Source organism: Loxodonta africana, chromosome 12 (assembly GCF_030014295.1).
Source record: "Loxodonta africana isolate mLoxAfr1 chromosome 12, mLoxAfr1.hap2, whole genome shotgun sequence".
NCBI lineage: Eukaryota > Metazoa > Chordata > Mammalia > Proboscidea > Elephantidae > Loxodonta > Loxodonta africana.
The window spans coordinates 106,232,950-106,258,585 of NC_087353.1; the positions used below are offsets into that span (position 1 = coordinate 106,232,950).

The following is a 25,636-nucleotide window of genomic DNA, read 5'->3' on the forward strand; positions in this document are numbered from 1 at the left end:
TCTGACTAATTTCGCTCAGCATAATGCCTTCCAGGTTCCTCCATGTTATGAAATGTTTCACAGATTCGTCACTGTTCTTTATCGATGCGTAGTATTCCATTGTGTGAGTATACCACAATTTATTTACCCATTCATCCGTTGATGGACACCTTGGTTGCTTCCAGCTTTTTGCTATTGTAAACAGAGCTGCAATAAACATGGGTGTGCATATATCTGTTTGTGTGAAGGCTCTTGTTTCTCTAGGGTATATTCCGAGGAGTGGGATTTCTGGGTTGTATGGTAGTTCTATTTCTAACTGTTTAAGATAACGCCAGATAGATTTCCAAAGTTGTTGTACCATTTTACATTCCCACCAGCAGTGTGTAAGAGTTCCAGTCTCTCTGCAGCCTCTCCAACGTTTATTATTTTGTGTTTGAAAATAACACTTTTTAAGACATTTGGAATCCTAAAACCATCTGGGTTAATTTAATGTGGTTCTTAATGTATTTTAATAATTTTACTTTGAAATATTTCATGTTTACAGAAGAGTTGACAAAATGATATAATTTCCACATACCCTTCAACTAGATTCCTCAAATGTTGATGTTTTACCACATTCCTTTTATCATTTTCTCTCTGTGCACACACACACACACACACACACACATTTTTTTCTGAACCATTTCAGAGTAAGTTGCAAGACAGGATAGCTTTTGCAAATTACTTTTTCCTGTAAACAATGGTATTTTCTAACTTAAGGACATTGCAGTTATCAAAATGAAGAAATTAACATTGAGATAATACTATTATCTAATCTACAGTTCTTACTCAGATTTCGCTGATTGTCCAGATAATGTCCTTTTAGCAAAAAAAAAAAAATTTTTTTTGTGGTCTAGGATTTCATGTGGTATCACTTGTTGCATTTATTTCTCAGGTCTCTTTGGTCTCCTTTTATCTGGAACGGCTTCTCAGCTTTTCTTCGTCTTTTAGAACCTTGACATTTTTAAGAGCACAAGCCATTCATTTTGCAGACTGCACCTTGTTTTGGGCTTGTTTCTTCATGATTAGGTTCAGGTTATGAATTTTTGGTAGACATACCACAGAATTGATGTTGTATTTTTCTCGGTGGATCCTATCTGGAGGCACGTGATCTAATTTTGTATCATTACTGGTGATATTAATTACACATTTTTAAAAGATGTCCTACCTGTCCTCATAGCTGATGTTCCAAGTGAGTGTTCATAACCTTGAAATTTTTTTTAAAGTAAATTTTGGCTCTTGAAATTTGGTTATGAATTAGAGACTACAGCAAAGTACTTTTAAAAACAAATTATGTTAATTTTCAAGCACTTAAAAATATTGTAACATATTTTGCAGATTTGCTAGTAAAGGTGTGTAGAACTTCAGACAAACCCATTATATGAGTGTCTCCCTCAAACCCTAACGTGGTGCTTCAGGGGAATGAGTAGAGTGAAGTAAGAAGCAGAATATAGATCGCCAAGGTTTTCCGTTTTGGGTTCTTGTTGCTTAGACTATACTTCTCACTATTCAGTTAAATTCAGCATCGGAATGGGCTGCCACAAGTAGAATTTCTTCATTTTTATTTCATTTATTAACAAACACGACTTAGACAAATATTTATGGTGGTGGTATATTCCAGGTGGCAGAGAACAAATGTAGAATTATATACCCTGTATTTTCCTCTCAGCCTCCCTTCTTGTTGAGACATTCGTAAGTATTTTTTTCCTGTTTAGCAGTTAGGAAGGGCCTTTGGCCCCAAACTGTAATATTGTTAATCTAGGTGTCCGTTCTTCTCTTCTCTCTCCCATACTCTGATCACTTGTGATAAGTTGGGGATAGGGGACACCCTTAGCACATAAGTGGTTTTGTACTTTTTCAGATCCCCCTGAGTCCAGCCTTGCCGGCTCCCATTTGGCTGAGACTGCCCAGCATGGCCCATGCTGAGATGATCCAGTTACTGAAGGACTGCCCAAGCGGGGAGCCGGCCTGTTGGGAGGGGGTTGGGTGAGTTCATTTCTTTAATTTTTAAGAAAAAAATTACATGGTGTGCCTTGGCAGAAAACACACCTTAAAAATAAAAATAGGTTGCTGGACCCCTCTCATGGCTAAACCACCCCAGCTCTTTTTTGCAGTATTTCTGCATAATACAGTGCTTCTAAGTGGAATAAATTTGAAGAAACTTACTCTGAATTTGAGAGACTTTTTAAATAGATAGAAATACAATCAGTAAGTTAAGAAGTGGCCCAAGTATAATTGATGCTATTAAAAGATAACTGTTTGGGACTTAGTCTCACATGAGTCTCCTTTTTAGTGATTCATTTCATTTTAGGATGACTTTAAATATACTGTTTTCTCAGCGTCAGAAAAAATATCAATCTGTTATGTCTATACTCCCAAGGTTTCTAAGGCTTGCTAGAGAGGATAGTTCGCCTTTTGAAGGCCCACATTTATCTTTAATTCCTGCCGGCGTGGTGACGGGTCTTGCTCTTGATTCGTAGCATGGTCTCCGAAATACTCTTCTCTTTGGAGTATCTATAACTATTACTGTCCACAAGGACAATAAAGTCTTAAATAAGTTATCTTTGTGTATTCTTTTTAACATTTTGAAATCTAATGCTACTGCTTCTGGGGAAAGTATCCCCTGAATCATAGATAGAGTTTATATTCTGTAAAGTTATTAAAATCTCTTTGTCATCCCATCCTGAGGATGATGATTGGTTTAATCAGGCAGCAGAAACTGTCAGCCGAAGGAATGGTAACTTGCTCTTGCCTGTAATTCTGAAAAGGGAGACTGGCCTCTAAAGTTACAGAACTCAGCCGGGACAGGATTCGCTACGTGTAGCTCTCTCCTTGTAGACTCTGCTTCTGCCTCTTGTGCTGCCTTGGCCCTTGTCATTTCTCTGAGTATGTCTTTAGTGTTTAGGTCTTATGGAGCATTGTCTCACTCATGGTGTAGCTCAGTGGATGTTGTTAAAGCCGCTGTTTCACTCCCGGCAAGAGCGCAGACGTCCTTCTGCACCACCTCTGGGATGTATTTCAGGGTAGCCGTCTCCCTGTAGTTTTTTTCTTTTTTAAGGGGCCTGTGGTTTCACACCCACTAGCCGGTTTCCTTGCCTCCGATCTCCTCTCCCACTAGTCTGCCCTACCCACTGCCTCCAGACTGGTTCTTTATGTGTTGCTCTTATCAAGGTGTGGCCCCTTCTTCTGAAAAACTTGAAGTTCAACATGTCCCTGAGTCCCACCTGGCTGCTGCTTAGCTGCTTGTGGTAGTAGAAACCAGGTATTCTAGAGATGATTTAGTCTTTCTCCTGCTCACTTAAAACAAGAAAATTTTCTAAAATTGGCTGTACGTTTGTATTGGTCGGTTTGAGTTTTAGCTGCCACCTTTTTTCTTCATAATTGTATTCTTTAAAGCATTAGAATCACAGCTTTGTTTTGCAATACACATTTAAATGGGAAGCAGTGGCTATGAGTAGTGAGAGATTTGAGGAGGCAGACGTTGTGAAAGAGCTGTGTGAAAGAACGGGAAAGTGAATGGATCGAGAGAATATCGTGATTGTTGAGCATTGTCCAGGACTCGTTTGAGGTGCTTGGTGATGAATTTAAAATGAGATCTTTCACTGTCTTTATGTCTTTTAGTCTAGCCATATTTAAGCTGAATGTGTGCAGACCAGGAGTAAGTAGAGAGTTTCAGTGAATCAGGGTTATGGTTTCGCCGAGAAGATACAATAAAGCAAGAGAGACAAGCGAACTGTAGGTTTATGCAAGAGATCGATTATAATGATTGACTATGGAATTTAATCTGGATAAAGAAGGACGAGGAGGTATGGGTGGTGAAAATGTGATAGAATTAATGGATTTTAGGGCTGGGTGAGAACGAAGGATTGTAGAATGAATTTGAGGGAGTGAATTTGAAAGTCAGGGAATGAATTTGAAAGATAGGAATGATGTCAAAGAGAGAATTGCATGCAGATAGAGCATTTAGAGGGCTTACAGTTGTTAATGTGTTTATGAGAATGAGTTCTTCAGATACAGGGGGAATAAAATGGACTTTGGCAAGCCCAGAGGCTAGTGTTAGGAAGTGTCCTTATCTGTGAGCAGTGTTTTGTTGTTGTTGTTGTACTGCCATTACCAAGTAGTCTTCCCGGGTTCATGGATGGACTCTGAACTTGGATGCACGAGTTTTGTGTGTTGTTTCTGGGGAAAAGGTTCATAGATTTGATTAAAGTATTTAAAAGTTTTTTTAGTCAGTATATAAACAGAAAACCAGTTGCATAGCAAAAAATGTTTAATATCGGAGTGTAGATTTTTAAAGCCTGGATATCAACAGAATTTTTTATTGATATGGCAAAACCATAAGCTAACATTCGTACCCTTGTTTTTTCAGGGTTACAGTGTTTATGGAAGAGAAATGAATATACAGCTGTACCTGAGTAGCTGGGGAAGAGGGCCTTTAGGATGGTTAAATATTGCTTCTTAAAATTCGTTTATTTAAATTAATTTTGCTCCTGTTCTTAAATTCCAGTACATGACTCTCAACCCTTCTACTAAGAGGAAGAATACTGGATCTCCAGACAGGAAGCCCTCAAAGAAACCCAAGATTGACAGCACTTCTCTCAGTTCACCACTAAATCCTAAGTTATGGTGCCACGTGCACTTGAAGAAACCCTTGAGTGGCTCCCCACTCAAAGTGAAGAACTCAAAGAATTCCAGATCTCCGGAAGAGCATCTGGAGGAGATGATGAAGATGATGTCACCCAACAAACTACATACTAACTTCCACATTCCTAAGAAAGGCCCAACTGCCAAGAAACCAGGGAAGCACAATGACAAACCTTTGAAGGCCAAGGGCAGGAGCAAAGGTATCCTGAATGGACAGAAATCCACAGGGAATTCTAAATCTCCCAAAAAGGGCTTGAAGACTCCTAAAACCAAAATGAAGCAAATGACTTTGTTGGACATGGCCAAAGGCACTCAGAAGATGACACGAGCCCCGCGGAATTCTGCGGGTACACCCAGGTCTTCTAGTAAACCTCATAAACATCTGCCTCCGGCTGCCCTACACCTCATTGCCTACTACAAAGAAAACAAAGACAGGGAGGACAAGAAGAGTGCCCTGTCTTGTGTTATCTCCAAAACAGCTCGTCTTCTCTCCAATGAAGATAGAGCTCGTCTCCCAGAAGAATTGCGAAGTATCGTTCAAAAACGCTATGAACTTCTAGAACACAAAAAGAAGTGGGCCTCTATGTCTGAAGAGCAACGCAAAGAATATTTGAAAAAGAAACGAGAGGAGCTGAAAGAAAAGCTGAAGGAGAAAGCCAAGGAGCGAAGAGAGAAAGAAATGCTTGAGAGGCTAGAAAAGCAGAAGCGGTTTGAGGACCAGGAGTTGACTGGCAAAAACCTTCCAGCATTCAGACTGGTGGATACCCCTGAAGGGCTGCCCAACACACTCTTTGGGGATGTCGCCATGGTGGTGGAATTCTTGAGCTGCTATTCTGGGCTACTCTTACCAGATGCCCAGTACCCTATTACTGCTGTGTCCCTGATGGAGGCCCTGAGTGCAGATAAGGGTGGCTTTTTATATTTGAATAGAGTGTTGGTCATCCTCTTACAGACCTTATTGCAAGATGAAATAGCAGAAGACTATGGTGAACTGGGAATGAAGCTGTCAGAAATCCCTCTGACTCTGCACTCTGTTTCAGAGCTGGTGCGACTTTGCTTGCGCAAATCTGACGTTCAGGAGGAAAGTGAGGGCTCAGACACAGACGACAATAAAGACTCGGCGTCGTTTGAGGACAATGAGGTACAAGACGAGTTCCTAGAGAAGCTGGAGACTTCCGAATTTTTTGAGCTAACATCAGAGGAAAAGCTGCAGATCTTGACAGCACTCTGCCACCGGATTCTCATGACGTATTCAGTGCAAGACCACATGGAAACCAGACAGCAGATGTCTGCAGAGCTGTGGAAGGAACGGCTTGCCGTGTTGAAGGAAGAAAATGATAAGAAGAGAGCAGAGAAACAGAAACGGAAAGAACTGGAAGCCAGAAATAAAGAAAATGGAAAAGAGGAGAATGGGTTAGGCAAAACCGATAGGAAAAAAGAAATTGTCAAATTTGAACCCCAAGTAGATATGGAAGCCGAAGACATGATTAGTGCTGTGAAGAGCAGACGGCTGCTTGCCATTCAGGCTAAGAAGGAACGGGAAATCCAGGAAAGAGAAATGAAAGGTAAAATCTTGTGTGGAGAGAAAAGGGAAAACCTGGGAGATCATAAAAACGAAGGGAGTTATAGTTTTGTCATAGTTGTTCAGTTATTTCTGTAGGTCATAGAAGTAATCTACGATGTATATAACATTGTGGCTGGAGAGTCAGCTCAGCGTTCTTTAGTAAATGATAGTGTGAATTAGTCTTATATGATATTGCCATCTTTTCTGGGTTTAGTAAAGGACCAGAGCCACAAATAGGCATAGTGGAAACAACACTTAACTTGGAAATTGTTGGCCTGGGTTTAAATCCTAGCTCTGTCTTAGCTATAGGCCTTTGAGCAAGTTATTTATCCACACCTTAGTATTTCATGTGCCTGGTTAAGATTGTTGTAACAATTAAATGACAGTATTTGAAGTCCCTAGATTCCAGAATTTAAAAACTTTGGGCTCTGATGGCACCATCAGTCTGAATTTTTTTTTTTTTAACAGCTTTATTGAGGTGTAATTCACATACGGTGAGTTCCTAGAGAAGTTGGAGACCATTTGTAGTGAACAGTTCAGTGGTTTTTAGAATATTTGCAGGTAAATGTGCTGCCGCCCGTCACCACAATCAGCTTTAGAACATCCTCACCACCTCAGAAAGAAGCCCCTTCACCAGCCGTTGCTGGCCAGTCTCCCCATCTTACCCGGCCCTGAGCAACCACTGATCCACTTTCTGCCCCATAGATCGCCTCTCCTGGACATCCCATATAAATGGAATCATATCATGTGTGGTCTTTTGTGACTGACTTAATGTACTGTAACTTAATCTTTAATGTTTTCAAGGTTCATTGGTATTGTGTGTATCAGTACTTCGTTCCTTTTTATGGCTGAATAATACTCCCTTGTATGGATAATACCACATTTTGTTTATCCAATTTATCACTTGATAAGCATTTGGGTGGTTTCTACTTTTTTGGTTATGAATGCTGCTGGGAACATTGCCTACAAATCTTTTTTTTTTTTTTTTTTGAGTAATTTTTATTGTGCTTTAAGTGAAAGTTTACAAATCAAGTCAGTCTGTCACATATAAGCTTATATACACCTTACTACATACTCCCACTTACTCTCCCCCGAATGAGTCAGCCCGCTCCCTCCTTCCAGTCTTTCCTTTCATGACCATTTAGCCAGTTTCTAACCCTCTCTACCTTCCCATCTCCCTTCTAGACAGGAGATGGCCAACATAGTCTCAAGTGTCCACCTGATGCAAGTAGCTCACTCCTCATCAGCATTTCTCTCCAACCCATTGTCCAGTCCAATCCGTGTCTGATGAGTTGGCTTCAGGAATGGTTCCTGTCCTGGGCCAACAGAAGGTTTGGGGACTGTGACTGCCAGGATTCTTCCAGTCTTAGATCATTAAGTCTGGTCTTTTTATGAGAATTTGGGGTCTGCGTCCCACTGTTCTCCTGCTCCCTCAGGGGTTCTCTGTTGTGCTCCCTGTCAGGGCAGTCATCGGTTGTGGCCTGGCACCATCTAGTTCTTCTGATCTCAGGATGATATAAGTCTCTAGTTCATGTGGCCCTTTCTGTCTCTTGGGCTCTTAGTTGTCGTATGACCTTGGTGTTCTTCATTCTCCTTTGATCCAGGTGGGTTGAGACTCATTGATGTATCTTAGATGGCCGCTTGTTAGCGTTTAAGACCCCAGACGCCACACTTCAAAGTGGGATTACAAATCTTTTTTTAAAAAATGTATTTTGTTGTGTTTTCGGTGAAAATTTTCAAATTAGTTTCTACACAAGTTGTTCAGTGACAATTACATTTTTCAAATGTGTCAGGATTCTCTCTTTTTTTAATTTTGCTGTTGAGGATAGACACAGTAAAACATACACCAGTTCAGCAGTTTTCACATGTACAATTTAGTGACATTGGTTACGTTCAATTTCAGACTGCAGTCAGTCATCAAAATATTCAGTTTCTTAGTCTTTGGCATAAATTTGAGTAATAGTTGTATTAACTGGTTTTCCTTTTAGGCATATGGATGCTGTCCTGTCACTGACCGCATTGTACTTCAGGACAGACCTTGAGATGTTCTTTTGAGTGTGAAGGCAGCACCATTCCTCTTCAAGCTGTCATGCCTGGCGTAGTAGACTATATGATTGTCTGATTCAGAGTGGCCAATACCAGTCCATTTCAGCTCAGTAATGCCTAGAATATCGGTGTTTATGTGTTCCATCTCATTTTTGACGACTTCCAGTTTTCCTAGTTTCATACTTTGTACGTTCCATGTTCCGATTGTTAATGGATGTTTTCAGCTATTTCTTCTCATTTTGAGTTTTGCCACATCAGCACATGAAAGACTCGAAAGCTTCACTCTATCCACGTCCTTAAGGTCGACTCTCCTTTGTCAGGAGGCAGCTCTTCCCCAGTCGTCTTCTGAGTGCCTCCCGACCTGCGGGGCTCATCTTCTGGCACTGTATCAGCCAGTGTTCTGCTGCTGTTCATAAGGTTTTCATTGGCCAGCTGTTTTCAAAAGTAGGCTGCCAGGTCCTTCTTCCTTGTCTTAATCTGGAAACTTTGCTGAAAATGGGCTACCAAGGGAGACCCTGTTGGTATTTGAAATATCAGTGACAAAACTTCCAGTATCACAGCAACACTCACCACAGCAGGACAGACTGACAGACGTGGTGGTGTGATCCTTAGCTGTGGTTTTTTTTGTAACCTTAGAAGGAGCAGCTTTTCTTTGGTTGTGATTAGGCCGTCAGTTGGGTCTCTCCTATTGTTTGCCTTTGTGCTGATTGGGATCATTGTCGTAAACATACAGCTCCATTCATTCTAGAAAACTCCTTATTAAAGGTAACAAATTCCATGTTGGATTTAAATAAATGAAATTTGTCTTTGTTTTTTTTTTTGGAGTAACATTTCTAGACAGAGACGTTGTCCAGGTTCTTACCGTGTTGTAGCTGTGACCTTCAGCAGGTGATCAGGGCTGAGAATCCGGGGGTTGTGAGTAGCGGTGCTTTGTACCCTGCAGTTGTGACAGTTTTGGAAAACGTAAAAGGCAAGATGGTGGGCTTCTGTTGTTGAGAGAAATTTCTGTCTGGATAGAATATCCCATATAATGAGTGATCAAAAGAAATTAAAACTTTTTTCCGTCATTAGAAATTGGGAAACTGGTGTTTAACATGGAAACCCTGGTGGCGTAGTGCTGAAGAGCTATAACTGCTAACCAAGAGGTCGGCAGTTCACATCCGCCAGGTGCTCCTTGGAAACTGTGGGGCAGTTCTACTCTGTCCTGTAGGGTCGCTATGAGTCGGAACTGACTCGGTGGCACTGGGTTTGGTTTGTTTTTTTTTTTGGTTTAACATGTGAAAATTGTTACTATCCAGAAGTTATGTTCTTGCTCTTGCTTTCTCAGTTCTTCTATCGCCAAGGCTGAATTACCGCCAGATTTCCTCCGCACTGAAAAAACTTTTATTTTGGAATAACTGAAGGTGCAGTGGTTAAGTGCTTGGCTGGTAATTCAAAGGTTGGCTGTCTGAGCCCACTAGCCACTCCCCGGGAGAAAGACGTGGCATCAGCTTCTGTAAAGATTACAGCTTTGGAAGCCTGTCGGGGCAGCTCTCCTCTGCCCTGTCCAGGGCTGCGTGGAGATAGAATTGACTTGACAGCAGTGGGTCTGGTTTGGTTTTAGTTTATGTATCTATCCTGATCTTTTTGAGGACCCTGTGACTACTCCTATCAGAAAATGTTCCAGTTAATACATTTGAAGGACTGTTACAAACATTTCTTCAGGATTGTTTAAAATATCTTAGTAGGAAGTTAATTTTTAGAGATTTTTACATTGAGTTGATGGCTGAGACTTCACCAAAATTCAAGATAGGTAGCAGGACCGGATAGAAATAGCTGCTTTTTTATGTCATTTTTAAAATAACGGATTACAATTAGGAGGAGACAGAAGTTTGGCCAATAGTTTATATCGGGGACTTTTTAATTAGAATCTCATTTAATTTGTATGTGTAGAATTTACTTGAGAAAAATTGGTTGAGGTTATTTTTAACATTAACAGTGAAGTTAGAACGTGAAGCTGAAGAAGAACGAATACGGAAGCACAAAGCAGCTGCTGAGAAGGCTTTCCAGGAAGGAATCGCCAAAGCAAAACTGGTCATGCGTCGGACTCCCATCGGAACAGATCGGAACCATAATAGGTCAGTTACGAAATTTCGTTTCTGTCATCTTCCAGGACCATCGTGTTGTTACGTTGTTAGCTGCAGAACTGTCTGAAGTACTAAGAAGGACAAGCCTCCCTGTTCATGGAGTTTAGACACAGATTGCTCATCACACATGAATTGAATGTTTACCAAGTGCTGGGATTTTGAGGTTGAACTAGACATGTCCCTTCCCTTGAAGATCTCGAGCATGAGACTTAAGTTATGATGATAGGTGGAATCCAAATAGAGGTCTTTAAAAATGGTAATGTGTCTTAAATATTTGCATACATTTGTGAAACCTAGAGATAGGGAAATATTAAAAGTTATAAAAAATTACAGGTGTTAAGTGGGTCTCAGATTGTAAATGTTTTGGCGTACTTGTCTTCACCTTATGTTGTGATTCGTGACAGTCTGGAGTTCTGCGCAGAGGAGGAGTTCTGTCCGCTGTGGGTGTGAAAGCTCGTCGACGCTCTGTGACTGCCTTCCCCAACAGTGACATCCTCCCGCCTTCCTGGTTCGTCATTGTCTTACTGAGCACCTGGTTGTGGTTTGTAGGTACTGGCTGTTCTCAGATGAAGTTCCAGGATTGTTCGTTGAAAAGGGCTGGGTCCATGACAGCATCGACTACCGATTCAGCTGCCGCCGCAGAGACCGCGCGGATTCTCCTGAAGAGGACTCCTGTCCCCGCAGTGAGTGTAGCCAGCGGTCACTTCCCTCTGCTCAGGCAGGGCCAGTGTCACGGGTGGCCTCTCCTGTGTCGGCTTTCTATGTTTGCACAATTTCTTCATTGCCCTCTTAGGTAGATGTGTTTGGGTGGGATGGGAGAGTGTGAAACGAATAGTGAGAAGGAAGGAAGCTGACATTTGATCACCAGCTTCGTCCAGGCATAGCGTGAGAAGATAAAAGAGCTTGGATGTTAGGATTTATAGGAGTGGTCTTCAAGCTTTGCTCCTCGAAAACTCCCTTCGTGGGTACCTTAAGGGCTGAGATTGAGGTAAGGAGACCAAGAAGGTAGAGTTATATTTCCCCTTCTCCATTTTTGTAATTCTTCTGTTTAGTATTTATGGTGCCAAGCATTTTCTATCTGCTGGGGTTACAGCAGCAAGCAAGATGTATAAGGTCCCAGATGTCATCTAAAATTCGCACGAGGAAAAGCACAACAAATATTAAACAGAATAAATCAGTGACTGGGAAGGAGCCATGAAGGGTGCTGATGATGTCCTTTTTCTCAATCTGGGTGCTGGTTACGTGGGTGTGTTCAGTTTACAGAACAACTCTGAAAGTGTGCTTTGTTGAATATTATGTATGTTCCAAGAAAGAAATTAATCAAAAAAAAATTTAATTAAAAAAAAAAAAGGTAATATGGTTGGGCTAGATCAGGGTTTCTAACCCTCTGCATTGTTGACGTTTTGACCAGCTAATTCTTTGTAGTGAGGGGCTGTCTTGGAGATTGGAGGATGTTTTGCAACATCCTTGGCTTCTGCCAGCTAGATAACAAGTGACAACCAAAAATGTCTCCAGACATTCCCAGATGCCACCTGGGGGGCAGAGCCACTCCAGACATTCCCAGATGCCACCTGGGAGGCAGAGCCGCTCCAGACACTCCCAGATGCCACCTGGGAGGCAGGGCCGCTCCAGACACTCCCAAATGCCACCTGGGAGGCAGAGCCGCTCCAGACGTTCCCAGGTGCCACCTGGGAGGCAGAGCCGCTCCAGACGTTCCCAGGTGCCACCTGGGAGGCAGGGCCGCTCCAGACGTTCCCAGGTGCCACCTGCGAGGCAGGGCCGCTCCAGACACTCCCAGATGCCACCTGCGAGGCAGGGCCGCTCCAGACACTCCCAGATGCCACCTGCGAGGCAGGGCCGCTCCAGACACTCCCAGGTGCCACCTGCGAGGCAGGGCCGCTCCAGACGTTCCCAGGTGCCACCTGCGAGGCAGGGCCGCTCCAGACACTCCCAGGTGCCACCTGGGAGGCAGGGCCGCTCCAGACGTTCCCAGGTGCCGCCTGGGAGGCAGAGAAGCTGGGTTGGGTGAGCCACAGGCTTCTTTCTCTAAGCAAAATTGCTCCTCAGATATTGGATAATATTTCTTTAAGACATCTTTATTTTTTAAAGTAGTTCTCCTTCATTTTAGAGAAACTCATAACCCAAACCTCAAACTCAAAAAATTAGTAAGGAAACTACTAAATTTTTTATATACTCAAAAGCTTCAAATTCAAGACGTTTTAATGTTAAATTATGTTGTGTTAGATTTTGGCACTTAGAAAAATCTGGTTTTGGTAGACATAGGTGAGGCAGTTATGTTTCAGAGCAGTAAAAGTGAAATCACAGTCCTTAGACTGGGGAGAGATTCCGATTGGATGAGGGACTGTGATTTTATCATGTATTTCGGTGGCTCCCTTTAGAAATCAGGTTGATAGAGTTATAACCACCTGAAAGAAGGCCATCCAAGTCTCTTCACTTTTGGGCCATCTTAGTGGACGTTGTTTCTTTGCCTTTTCTAAGTCTGGCAGGGCCGGGTCTCTTTAAAATTGTTTGACTTAAAAGATTCAACAAGGTAACATGTTAGTATTGCAGGGAAGAAGTTTCAAGCTCAGGGGAGAGAATGGGGCAGAAGAGAATACCAGTGTTAAGTAAGACCTCAAATACTGTGATGTCCTAAAATGGGCTTTGACAAATTAGCTTAAAATATATCAATGCCATGTATATAGGAACTGATTTACAAAAGGTTAATTGTATTATTTGACATTTGAAGCCTCCAGGGATAAGTTTGTAGTATTTATATATTTTAGTTGCCTCTGCTTCACCACAGGCTCTTTTGCTCTTAAAATTATATTCAAGGAGTAAATTACTACTTTGCTTTGATCTAAAGAGTTATTTAGTCATCCCTCTTCATTCTAAGTTGTGATACTCTTAAACTTTGAACTGTATAACTACTCAACTTTAAAAACCAAAACCCATTGCCATTGAGTTGATTCCAACTCATAGCGACCCTATAGGACAGTAGAACTGCCCTGTAGAGTTTCCAGGGAGCACCTGGTGGGTTTGAACTGCCCGACCTTTTGGTGAGCAGCCGTAGCTCTTAACCACCGTGCCACCAGAGTTTCCTGTTCACCTGCAGGGAGAGCAGATATCTCAAGTAGCATGCTCTAAGATACTCAAGAAAAATTGGGATCTGTTGTTTGTGTGGGTATATTTAATAAGCGGCGTCTGTGTCATTGGTTGTTGGGGTTGGCATTGTGTACTGTTTAGGTTTGAAAGCAGGAATGGGATATTTACTACATTCAGCCTAATGTATAAATCTTCTTAGGTAAGAAAGCAAACATAGGCAAAAATACAAGTATGAACACACAACATGGACCAGCGTCAGAAGTTGCCGTGGAGACCACTGTACCCAAACAAGGACAGAATCTATGGTAATGTGAGGATTCCTCTGGTTGCTCTTTTTTCTTTTAAATGTTAAGGAAGAAAATGTTTAATGTGGTGACCTCAGTGAGTTAAGTAATCATCTATTAAGATCATTTTGTGTGACTGATTTCCTAGATGCCTAAACTCATTAGATTTGATTTTTTGATAAGAAAATATTTGTTTTTCCTAGGGTTTAGAATTGATTTTTTTTTTTTAGATCTTACATAGCATTAGAAATGCTCTTCAATCTGGGAATAGTTGTGTTTAGGATTTTCCTCTTTATTAATTACAAAGAAAGGAGTTGTATACTTAGTCTTCCTTTGTGTGCAATTCTGCCTTTAGGCAGGGAACTAGGTTTTGGGGGTCTCATCCACTTAGTTATTGTGTTAACTGCTTTAGCTATGATCACTTTTTGGTTTAATGACCTTTTACCTTTTAGTTTTTGATACAGATTTACTCGTTGAAGGCTCATGGACAAATGTGGGTGTTAACTTGAAGTTACCAAATTTGTCTCAGAGAAAACTGGCTCCAGTATCCTAGGATAAACGTAACATAGGCCAAATAGATACAGAGAATCCTTTGTTATACTTCTGGATATTATACTGTGAACGCATATGGAATTTTGCTCTCAGAGCTCCTACCACTAACCCTAGATTATATTCTTAAGTGCTTGATTTTTAAGAGTTATTAGGTCTCTTTTGCTCTTACAGGTTTTTATGTGATAGTCAGAAGGAACTGGATGAGTTGCTAAACTGCCTCCACCCTCAGGGAATAAGAGAAAGTCAGCTCAAAGAGAGATTAGAGAAAAGGTAAGGATTTTCATCTTGCTTCTCATATCTGCCTACTTGTTTTCAGCATTAGCTATTATGAGTATCTTAGGTTTTCTTGCTTCTCCATAAAAGCTATTAAAGTAGAAAAAAGAATTTATGTCTGTAACACTTTTATGTATCACTTGGTATTCTCTTGGCACATCATGCTTATTTGAAAAAAATGCGTTAGTTAAACCACGTATATCCAGGTAACAGGGTTAGTCATTGACTGATGCATGCCAGGCACCAAGCTGTAAGCATCATTGTAATTATTTAGGTAGCCTTGCACATGTGCAGTTGGTCTTCAAAAGCTGTTCTGTCAATATTCATAATAGCTAAAAAAGTGGAAACAACCCAGATGTCAAGAGCTGGTGAACGGATAAACAAAATGTGATACGTCTATACAGTGGACTATTCAGCCATAAAGAGGGGATGAAGTACTGATACATGCAACAGCACAGGTCAGCCTAGAAAACATTGTGCTAAGTGAAAAAAGCCCGTCCAAAGGACTGTATGTTGTATGATTCTTTTTATATGAAATGTTTAGAATAGGCAGATCCATAGAGACAAATAGATTAGTAGTTGTCAAGGGATAAGGAGGGGCAAGTGGGGAGTGACTGCCAACAAGTATGGGATTTCTACTTAGGGTCATGGAAGTGTTCTGGAATTAGATTGTGGTACTGATTCCACAAAGTAAAAACCACTGACGTGTACACTTTAAAATGGTGACTTTTATGCTGTGTGGAATTAAATCTCAGAATCCCCCCCAAACTGTTATTTCCGCAAAATCAGCATTGACTCCATCTAGATTCGCTGGTGCTGTTTCCCGTTGTAGCCATCGCATCCTCTTTCTCTTCTTTACATTGTAGGTATGAGAGAACAGTCCTGTCTTGTACCATACCAAGGTTTCTGTCAAATCCAGAATAAGGTTTTGGCTTAAGGCCACCTTTAATTTCTGACTGTATGCTTATTTTCATGGTTGAATTAAGGTTTGATTGAAGAGAGAAGGGAAGTACCATTGAGTGCATACTCTGAGACAGAGTCAGACTTTTGTGAGTGATCGTGAGTACCTCGTTTTGGTGGCGTACTGGTTAAGAGTTCAGCTGCTAACCAAAAGATCAGCAGTTCGAATCCACCAGGCACTCCTTGGAAACCCTATGGGGCAGTTCTACCCTTTCCCTATAGGGTCGCTATGAGTCGGAATCGATCTGATGGCAGTGGGCTTGGTTGATGGGTAAGTTAATTACGATTGCATCAGACTGTCTTAATACAGATGTGTCTGTACAATTTAAGGGAGACAAGGGAAGATGTCACCAAACAGGGCCCCAAAGGAGTCCAGTTCTGCAGTCTTCTTTCTCTTTGGGTTGGACCGAGAGGACTTCTGGAAGAAATAAAATCAAGCACACTAAATATGAACAGATTGACTCTATTAAAAAAATTAGATTGTCAGATTAAAAACAAAGCTTACGCTTTTCTTTAATTTTTGTTGAACACTAAAAAAATGCCTTGTTTTGCTTGGTTTTAAATTTTTCAAAAAATATCAAACAGTATGTAGACTTTTGGAACGTGCTTTCAGGATACATTCTCTGATCATGTTGCAATAAAATCAGAAATAAATTATATGAAGATAACAAAAAAGATCTCAACTGCTAGTAAGTTAAATACATTTCTAGATAACTCTTGGATCAAGGGGAAATTATGTAGTATCTAGAAAGCAGTGAAAGAAGACTCATTCATGGGAAAACCAGTGTGACACAGTGATGTTATTAATACTAAATATCTATGATATTAAGAAAGAGAAAAGGGACTTAGTATTCAATTTAGGTGACCTTGATCTTTAGTTTTCCTCTTGGCGTGGGAAGCCAGCCATAAAACTTTAGGGCCCACTCAGAGTTGAGAGACATTGTTGATTGAACTTCAGAGGGTTAATCTTTAGTATAAGGGTGAAAGGGAATGTCATTGTAACAGTTTACTGCTCACATTCATGTTTCTTTTGTGCTGCAAAGAATTCCAAGCAGGTGATTTAAAGCTGTCACAGATTGGTAGCAATTCCGGGCAGCTGACAAAGTAAATTCACATTCTCTTTGGAAGAACGTAGTTTCAACCCAGGCTTTCAAGAATTCCCACAGAGAAAATTCTAAGATGCTCACAGTTAAAAAAAAAAAACACAAAGAATCAAGGTACCTTGAATAAGAATTAGAAAAGCAACGGACTTCAGATATTGGAATGATCAAAAACAGAATAAAATAAATATATTTAGAATGAATCAAGAAATGAGAAAAATTTAAAAGTCTGTACAAGACAACTGGACTAAACCAAAAGCTGAGAAGTTTCACGAACACAACCAAACACTTTGAGGGACAGAGTAGCAGGGGCGGGGTCTAGGGACCATGGTTTTAGGGGGACATCTAGGTTGATTGGCATAACAGTTTATTGAGAAAATGTTCTGCATCCCATTTTGGTGAGTGGTGTCTGGAGTCTTAAACGCTAGCAAGCTAGCCATCTAAGATGCATCAATTGGTCCCAACCCATCTGGAGCAAAGGGGAATGAAGAACACTAAAGACACAAGGAAAATATTAGCTCAGGAGACAGAAAGGGCCACGTAAACCAGAGACTCCATCAGCCTGAGGCCAGAAGAGCTACGTGGTGCCCGGCTACTACTCATAACCGCCCTGACAGAGAACACAACAGAGTCCCTGATGGAGCAGGAGAAAAGTGGGGCGCAGAACTCACATTCTAATAAAAAGACCAGACTTAATAGTCTAAGGCTAAAGGAACCCCAGAAGACATGGCGCCTGGACTCTTCGTTAACCTAGAGCTAAAACCATTCCTGCAGCCAGCTCTTCAGACAAGGATGAGACTGGACTGTAAGGCGTAAAATGATACCTGTGAGGCGTGTGCTTCTTAGTTCAAGTAGGTACATGAGACTAAACGGGCAGGTCCTGTCCAGAGGCGGAATGAGGCGGCAGAAAGGGACAGGAGCTGGTTGAATGGACATGGGAAACCTGGGGGATTGTGTGGTTACGTTATAGGGAAAGCAACTAGGGTCACATAATAATATGTGTATAAATTTTTGTACGGGAAATTGAGCTGTAAACTTTAACCTAAAGCACAATAAATTAAAAAAAAAATGTGCAGAAGACAATAGACTTTAAAAAACACTAAGGAAAAACAACAAAGAGCCAAATCTTCTAGAAATAAAGCATGTCATTCAACAGTGTCAGTGAATTGTATACTTAAAAATGGGTAAAGTGGCAAATTTGTTACATATAGTTTACCACAATAAAATTAAACAAAAAACGCATATCGTTCAAATTGAAATTTAAAGAATATTTTCAAAATCTCCTTTACGCCCAAACCCTTCCCAACTCTTCTAGGTACCAGGACATTATCCACTCTATTCATCTGGCCCGGAAGCCAAATTTGGGTCTGAAATCCTGCGATGGCAATCAGGAGCTCTTAAACTTTCTTAGAAGTGATCTCATTGAAGTTGCTACAAGGTTACAAAAGGGGGGACTTGGATATGTGGAAGAAACATCAGAATTTGAAGCTCGGGTAAGAACATGTGGAAACACCCTTGTGTGTGTGTGTGTGTTTAATACTGTGTTTTCAGTGAGGGTTTACACAGCAGTTCCGGTTCCCATTCAGCCGTTTCTGCACAAGTTGTTGAGTGACATTGTTACGTTCTTCACAGTGCGTGAACATTCTCATTATTTCCTTTCTGGTTGCTCCGTTTCCATTAATCTAGTTTCCCTGCTCCCTTACGTTCTCTGTTTTAATTGTTGATTGTTGGTCTCATATAGGTGATTTTTTAAAGGAAAGGTATACTTTGAGTGATATTCATTATTTTTTCAGCCACAAGGGGAGCTCAGGTTAGTTTCATTTCAAGGTATCTCGGCAGTAGTCGTGGGGAGTCCTCAGTTTGAACCAGTCCGTGTTTTTCTGCCATCCTGTCAGGGTCCATCTGTTGTGGCGCTGATGAGAATGGTCAGTAGTGGTAACTGGACATGTTTAGTTCTTCTGGTCTTGGGGTAGATGAGCCCGTGGTTCATGTAGGCTAGGTTCTTCTTTGGTTTCTTTCTCTTTTGCTTCGGATGAGTAGAGACCAGTAGTGGTATCATGTATGGCTGCTCATGAGCTTTTAAGACCCCAGACACTGCTTACCACACTAGGATGTAGAACATAATATTATGTCGTCCTACAAGACCGTGGTCCTGATCCTTCAAACCCAGGAATCTAGGCCCGCAAGGTATTTGGTTATGTCTAAGGAGTATCTGTAACTGTGTCGTTTATTATATGTATAAATGTATGTGCTTAGAGTCATAGTTATACGTGTGCATGGACCTGTGTACACACACGTATACACACGTGTACACGTGTGCCTACATACATGCATACATATATACCCACACGTGTTTTGGTTGTTTAAAAATTACATCTGCCATAGCAGTTACCAACAGGTCCTTTTTTCTTGTGTACTTTCTAGTGGTGTCGTTTACCTTTGTCAAGCTGTGCACACTTTACCCTCTCTGAGTATTTCCTTTCCCGTCACCAGAGTAACAAGTGTCTGCTGTCTAGGGAGTGGTTGCTGCTTCCCCCTGTCCTTGGTAACCACTAATGAACGGTAGTTTCTGTATGGAAACACCCTTTTGAAAGTTGTTACTCATGGAAACTCAATTTGGAATTGTTCCCTGATACTTTTCTTGATTTCCCAAGATTACCCTGGAAATCATATATTTGAGTTTGTCTTGAAAGATGTGTGGAACGAAAAATTCTCTTTGTACATGTGATATTTTTCCTTTGTTGTCTTCTGCTGATGTCTGGAAAAACCTAATCATTGGCTCAGAACTTTTATTCAAAAAGAGCTTTGTATTAAGCTGAATGAAAACTGATTGTCAAGCTGTAGTTATATGACATCACTTAATATTTACCATATGATGCTGGTATTTTCAAGTATGAAACATGTGTGTCCTGCTTTTGTCCATCCTCTACACCTGGTCAGCTCAGCAGAGTTACGGGCATGGCTTATATTTCAAGAACTATTTACTGCTCAGAAGAACCTTAAGCAGTTTAGGTAAAGACAGTTTAAGACACCTGATACCCCACATTCAACAGGTAAAGACAGTTCATGAGACCCCATACCCCACATTTGATGGGTTTAGGTATCAAAGCTGGAGAGAACATTGCTAAATAAAAAAATACTAGCCATCAATTACTGTTTTTTTTTTTTTTTTTAGTGATTTTACATAACAAAATGTACGTATATATGGTTCTTTTTAAATTACATGCATATAGTATATATATTCTTGTAGCTATGTGATTTTTATGAGCAGTTGCATATTTTTGCCCATTTTTCCCATTTTATAAATGCTTTTTATTTTAGTCTATTTTTTTTCCAAATAATTTAATTTTGTTGTTGATTTTACTTAGTCTTTTATATTACCTTTGCGTTATATAATAATCCGTAGGGTTGATACGATAATGTGCTACTGTCAGACTTCTGACACAAAGAATTTAAACATTTTTATGGCTCTTAATGATTTTTTGAAGAATTACTCAACCTGAAGAATTTTGCCAGTTTGAAATATTGCACATTTACTTCTTTTTATTTAACAAATATTTATCAACTGCCTACTATGTGTCAAACCCAGGCCTTGGTCATTATTGGGTTAGCATCATTTTCCTTTGTTTCTGTTGTAGGTATAAAATGACATCCTTCGTTTAGCATGTGTTGTGGGACTGGCAAGTTAGTGTGCAGTGTTAGAGAGCATGATTTCGATCAAGTGATTTACCTGTTTCCTTGTCCATAAAATGTTTGTGAGCTTTAGATGAAAGATGAAATGCATAAATCATTTTACCTGGCATATAAATAATAAGCACTCAGTAAGTTTTGACACTTCTAGGCTTGTCTTTGCCTTGGAACTATAGCTTGCACATAGTAGGCACTTGGTAATTGGTGAATGAATATGTTATGCACCCTCCTTAAGTTGAGGAAGTTGTAGCATATGGTTTTACCCTTCACTTGGGAAATGGAAGTAGTCACCTACTTTCAAATGCCTAAGCCATCCAGTGAACTGAGGGAACAGCTCTGTTAATGCCACTTAGCCCATTTGATAGTTGGGCCTAGGTTCGTTTGAATTTAGAGTGATTTGTTTCTACCTTTCTCTCATTCTGGTTTTTAAACAATTTCCTTTAGGTGATTTCATTAGAAAAACTGAAGGATTTTGGTGAGTGTGTGATTGCCCTTCAGGCCAGTGTCATAAAGAAATTTCTCCAAGGCTTCATGGCTCCGAAGCAAAAGAGAAGAAAACTCCAAAACGAAGATTCAGCCAAGACCGAGGAGGTGGATGAAGAGAGAAAAATGGCAGAGGAAGCAAAGGTACTTGGTTTTTGACGACATGGTTTTATGGTTGTGTCAGAAGACCGATTTGACCTTGCCTAACCCGATGCTTTTGCCAGTGTTCCATTTTTATCACTTTTCACCGTGTTTGTGGTTTTTAGTGTCATCTTTGGAGCACAGCCATGGCATAGCCTCAGGGCTGTTTTGACGGTGGTCAGAGTGAGGGCTTTCCCCCTTTTACCAGAGCTGATGCTCCTATTTTCAAAGGTGGTGGCAGGATTTATTTATTTATTTTGTTGTTACTATTGTTGAGAATACACAGTAAACATACACCAGTTCCACAGTTTCTACGTGTAAAATTCATTGACATCGATTACAGCCTTCGAGGCGTGCAGCCATTCTTAGCCGACTTCTCCAAGTTGTTCCTCCTCCATTAACATCAACTTGCTGCTGCCTAAATTTCCTGTTGTCAGTTTGATCCCATATAGATAGTTCTTAAAAGAGCGTAATGCTCAAGGCAGACTGTTTTTCCTAGTTAAGCTAAATTATTGTTTGGTTTTAGGAAGACTTCAGGGGATATTTTTGGTTTAAGGTTTAAAGATTCTCTCAGTGCAGTAGTTTCAGGGCTTCATCCAGCCTCCATGGCTCCAGAAAGTCTGGAGTCCATGAGAATTTGAAATTCTGTTCTGCATTTCCCCCTTGTTGATCAGGATTCTTCTAAGAAATCTTTGATCAAAATGTTCAGTAATAGTAACTGGGCACTGTCCAATTCTTCTGGTCTCATGGCAGCGGAGGCAGTTGGTCCTGGAGGCAGTTCCCGACACGTTCCATCTCTCCCTCCTACTCCTGAGACTCTCAGAAGGCTGTTGGAATTTCGTTGGAGATTGTGTTGAATCTGCAGATGGCCTTGGGTAGTCCTGCTATCTCAACAGTACCCAGTCTGAACGTGGAGCATCTTTTTATTTATTTATTTAAGCCTTCTTTAGTCTCTCATGAAGCCCTGGTGGTGCAGTGGTTAAGAGCTCGGCTGCTAACCAAAAGGCCAGCAGCTTGAATCCACCAGCAGTGTTTCATAATTTTCATTTTATAAATCTTTCACACGCCTTGGTTAAATTTATTCCCAGGTATTTTATCCTCTTAGATGCTTTTGCTAATGAAATCATTTCTATAATTTTCCGATTGCTGGTGTATGCATATCCAGCTGATTTTTGTTTGTTGGCCTTGCATCCTCAACTTTGCTAAATTCGTCTGTTAGCTCTAGAATTTTTCTTGTGGACTCCTGGGTTTTCTGCACATAGGATGGTGTCATCCACGAACAGATAATTTTACTACTATTTTCCCAATCTGGACACCTTTCATTTCTTTTTCTTGTCTTACTGCTCTGGCTAGGACTTCTAATACAGCGTTGAATAGAAGTGGTGAGAGCAGAGTACCCTTGCCTAGTTTCTGATTTCAAGGGGAAAGCTCCCAGTCCTCCATTAAGTATGATGTTGGCTCTTGACTTTTCATATATGCCCTGAAACTTGCTGAGGAACTTCTCTTCCTTTCCCCTTGAGGGTTTTCATCAGGAAAGAATGTTGGGTTTAATCATGCTTTTTCCCGCATCCATAGAGATGATCATGTGGTCCTGTTCTTTTGTTCTGTTGATGTGGTGTATTATGTTGATGGATTGTCTAGTGTTGAACCCTGCCTGCATCCCTGGAATAAATCCCACTTGGTCAGGGCGTATGACTCTTAAGCCGTTGGATTCTGTTTGCTAGTATTTTGTTCAGGATTTTGCATCTACATTCGTAAAGGATATTGGCCTATAGTTTTCTTCTCTTGTAGTGTCTTTGTCTGGTTTTGGTATCAGAGTTATGTTCTGTGTTCCTTTTAAATGGTTACATTGCACCTGGCAATCTTCTATATAAGGTTTAAGATGTTAGATAGTCTATTTTGCTGTAGCTCTTCTCAGGTGTAATTTCTAGCCTTGCTGTATATTACATAGGTTTTGTTTTTAACTCAGTTCTTTACAAAAGAGCCTCTTTCTTTTCTTTTTTTTTTAATTTTTATTGTGCTTTAAGTGAAAGTTTACAAATCAGGTCAGTCTCTCATACAGAAATTTATATGTGCCTTGCTATATACTTCTAGTTGCTCTCCCCCTAATGAGACAGCACACTCCTCCTCTATTTTCACGTCCATTCAGCCAGCTTCTGACCCCCTCTGCCTTCTCATCTCCCCTTCAGACAGGAGTTACCCACATAGTCTCATGTGTCTACTTGATCCAAGAAGCTCCCTCCTCACCAGTATCATTTTCTGTCCTATAGTCCAGCCCAATCCCTGTTTGAAGAGTTGGCTTTGGGAATGGTTCCTGTCTTGGGCTAACACAAGGTCTGGGGAACTTGACCTCTGGGGTCCTTCTACTCTCAGTCAGACCATTAAGCCTGGTCTTTTTAGGAGAATTTGGGGTCAGCATCCCACTGCTCTCCTGCTCCCTCAGAGTTCTCTGCTGTGCTCCCTGTCAGGACAGTCACCGGCTGTGGCTGGGCACCATCTAGTTCTTCTGGTCTCAGGATGATGTAGTCTCTGGTTTTTGGGGCCGTTTCTGTCAGAAGAGCCTCTTTCTTGATGTGATCGGTCCAAGAGCCACAATCTCCACTTGCAGTTTCTTTCCCCCAACAATGTGTCCTGCTCCCTGAGAACCAGTAGTTGTCGAATTCTCGTTGAGTTCTTCCTGAGCGCTCAAGTCTGCAGTGAAGTAACCTCGCTGAGTTCTTCCTGAGCGCTCAAGTCTGCAGTGAAGTAACCTCGTTGAGTTCTTCCTGAGTGCTCAAGTCTGCAGTGAAGTAACCTCTTTTCAACTTGTCAGGTGAGGCTTGATCCTCAGATCGATTGGGGAGGAAAACATGAGTACTTTGCAGGCTTAACCTTGGGGCCCAGATGCTAATGGAAGGCATGGAAAACTTTCTTGGAAAATCAATTAGATTGCCTACTAAGTAGTTCTACAATGTTCTGCATTAAAATGGCATTATGCCCTGCAAGCTCCCCGCCAAAGGTCAGCTCTGCCATAGTTCTGAAACTTTCCACTATGCTTTGCTTTGAAAGTTTCCACTTAGCAAGGGCCAGGGCTTTTCACCTGGCATGTGTCAGTCTCTGATCTGGGCTTCAGCTTCCTTGTTTGTAAAAGTAGATTGCTTCTCACACCCCTCTTTTGTAGGGGTTGATGATTCTAAATAGTTAATGCTTATTTCGTTTCTTTGAATTAAATGGGAAAGATGATGTATAATTTGGCAAAATCTGGGTTTTGTTTGGTTTTCTGTGTACTTTGGTTGTGTTTGGCCTGACAACCTGTTTTTCCATTTGAAACTTTCTTTTGTGGAGGAATGTGACCTGAACCCTCATTGTGGCCCTGCTAAGATATCATACCACCTTTCTGTTGTTAAACTAAGGAATTAATAAGCCACTGCCGTGGAGCTGATTCCGACTCATAGCGACCCCACAGGACAGAGTAGAACTGCCCTATAGAGTTTCCAAGGGGCGCCTGGTAGATTCGGACAGCCGACCTCTTGGCTAGCAGCCATAGCACTTAATCACTACGCCACCAGGGTTTATGGAATTAAGCTGGCTCTCCCTTGTTCTGTAGTATACTTCTCTAACTAGGGACTAACTTTATTTAAATATGTGCTAGAAGGTTTTAATTTTACACCAGAATAGTGTGTCTGAACTTCCCAGCAGCACTGCAGGACAGTGGATATCTCCACTGTTGGGTGTCAGAACTTTTATCTTGTAGCTGTTGCTTTGTTTTTACAAATTACTTAAATATGGTAGAGTGCAAGCGATGAACAGTGATGAATCCATGAAACACTTCATAACATGGAGGAGTCTGGAAGGCATTATGAGCAATGAAATTAGTTGCACAAGGGCAAATGTTGTATGAGACCACTATTATAAGAACTTGAGAAATAGTTTAAACAAAGAAGTAAATATTCTTTGATGGTTACGAGAAGGGGGAGGGAGAGGGGTTTTTACTAGATAGTAGATAAGAACTATTTTAGATGAAGGGAAAAACAACACAGTACGGGAGAGGTCAGCACAACAGAACTATACCAAAAGCAGTTTCCTGAATAAACTGAATGCTTTGAAGGCCAGCGTAGCAGAGGCAGGGGTTTGGGGACCATGGTTTCAGGGGACATCTGAGTCAATTGGCATAATAAAATCTATTAAGAAAACATTCAGCATCCCACTTCAAAGAGTGGCATCTGGGATCTTAAATGCTAGGAAGCGGCCATCTAAGATGCATCAATTGGTCTCAACCCATGTGGAGCAAAGGAGAATGAAGAACACCAAAGACACAAGGTAATTATGAGCCCAGGACACAGAAAGGGCCACATAAACCAGAGACTACATCAGCCTGAGACCAGAAGAACTAGATGGTGCCCAGCTACAACTGATGACTGTCCTGACAGGGAACAGAACAGAGAACCCCTGAGGGAGCAGGAGAGCAGTGGGATGCAGACCCCAAATTCTCGTAAGACCAGACTTAATGGTCTGACTGAGACTAGAGGGACCCCGGTGGGTCATGGTCGCCAGACCTTCTGTTAGCCCAAGACAGGAGCCATTCTTAAAGCCAACTCTTCAGACCAGGGATTGGACTGGACAATGGGATAGAAAATGATACTGGTGAAGAGTCTGCTTCTTGGATCAAGT

General features: G+C 41.1%; 1 protein-coding gene across 3 annotated transcripts in view; it reads left to right on the forward strand.

Annotated features, from left to right (window-relative positions):
• The window catches only part of BAZ1B (bromodomain adjacent to zinc finger domain 1B), an 85,092-nt gene that overhangs the window by 46,477 nt on the left and 12,979 nt on the right, over positions 1–25,636 (forward strand). For all 3 annotated transcript variants that reach the window (XM_064296125.1, XM_064296126.1, XM_064296127.1), the window contains exons 7-13: positions 4,526–6,227; positions 10,251–10,389; positions 10,948–11,081; positions 13,703–13,808; positions 14,511–14,609; positions 17,988–18,165; positions 20,807–20,989. In XM_064296125.1, the coding sequence (XP_064152195.1) occupies positions 4,526–6,227; positions 10,251–10,389; positions 10,948–11,081; positions 13,703–13,808; positions 14,511–14,609; positions 17,988–18,165; positions 20,807–20,989 (2,541 nt within the window). The remainder of the gene's footprint in view (positions 1–4,525; positions 6,228–10,250; positions 10,390–10,947; positions 11,082–13,702; positions 13,809–14,510; positions 14,610–17,987; positions 18,166–20,806; positions 20,990–25,636) is intronic.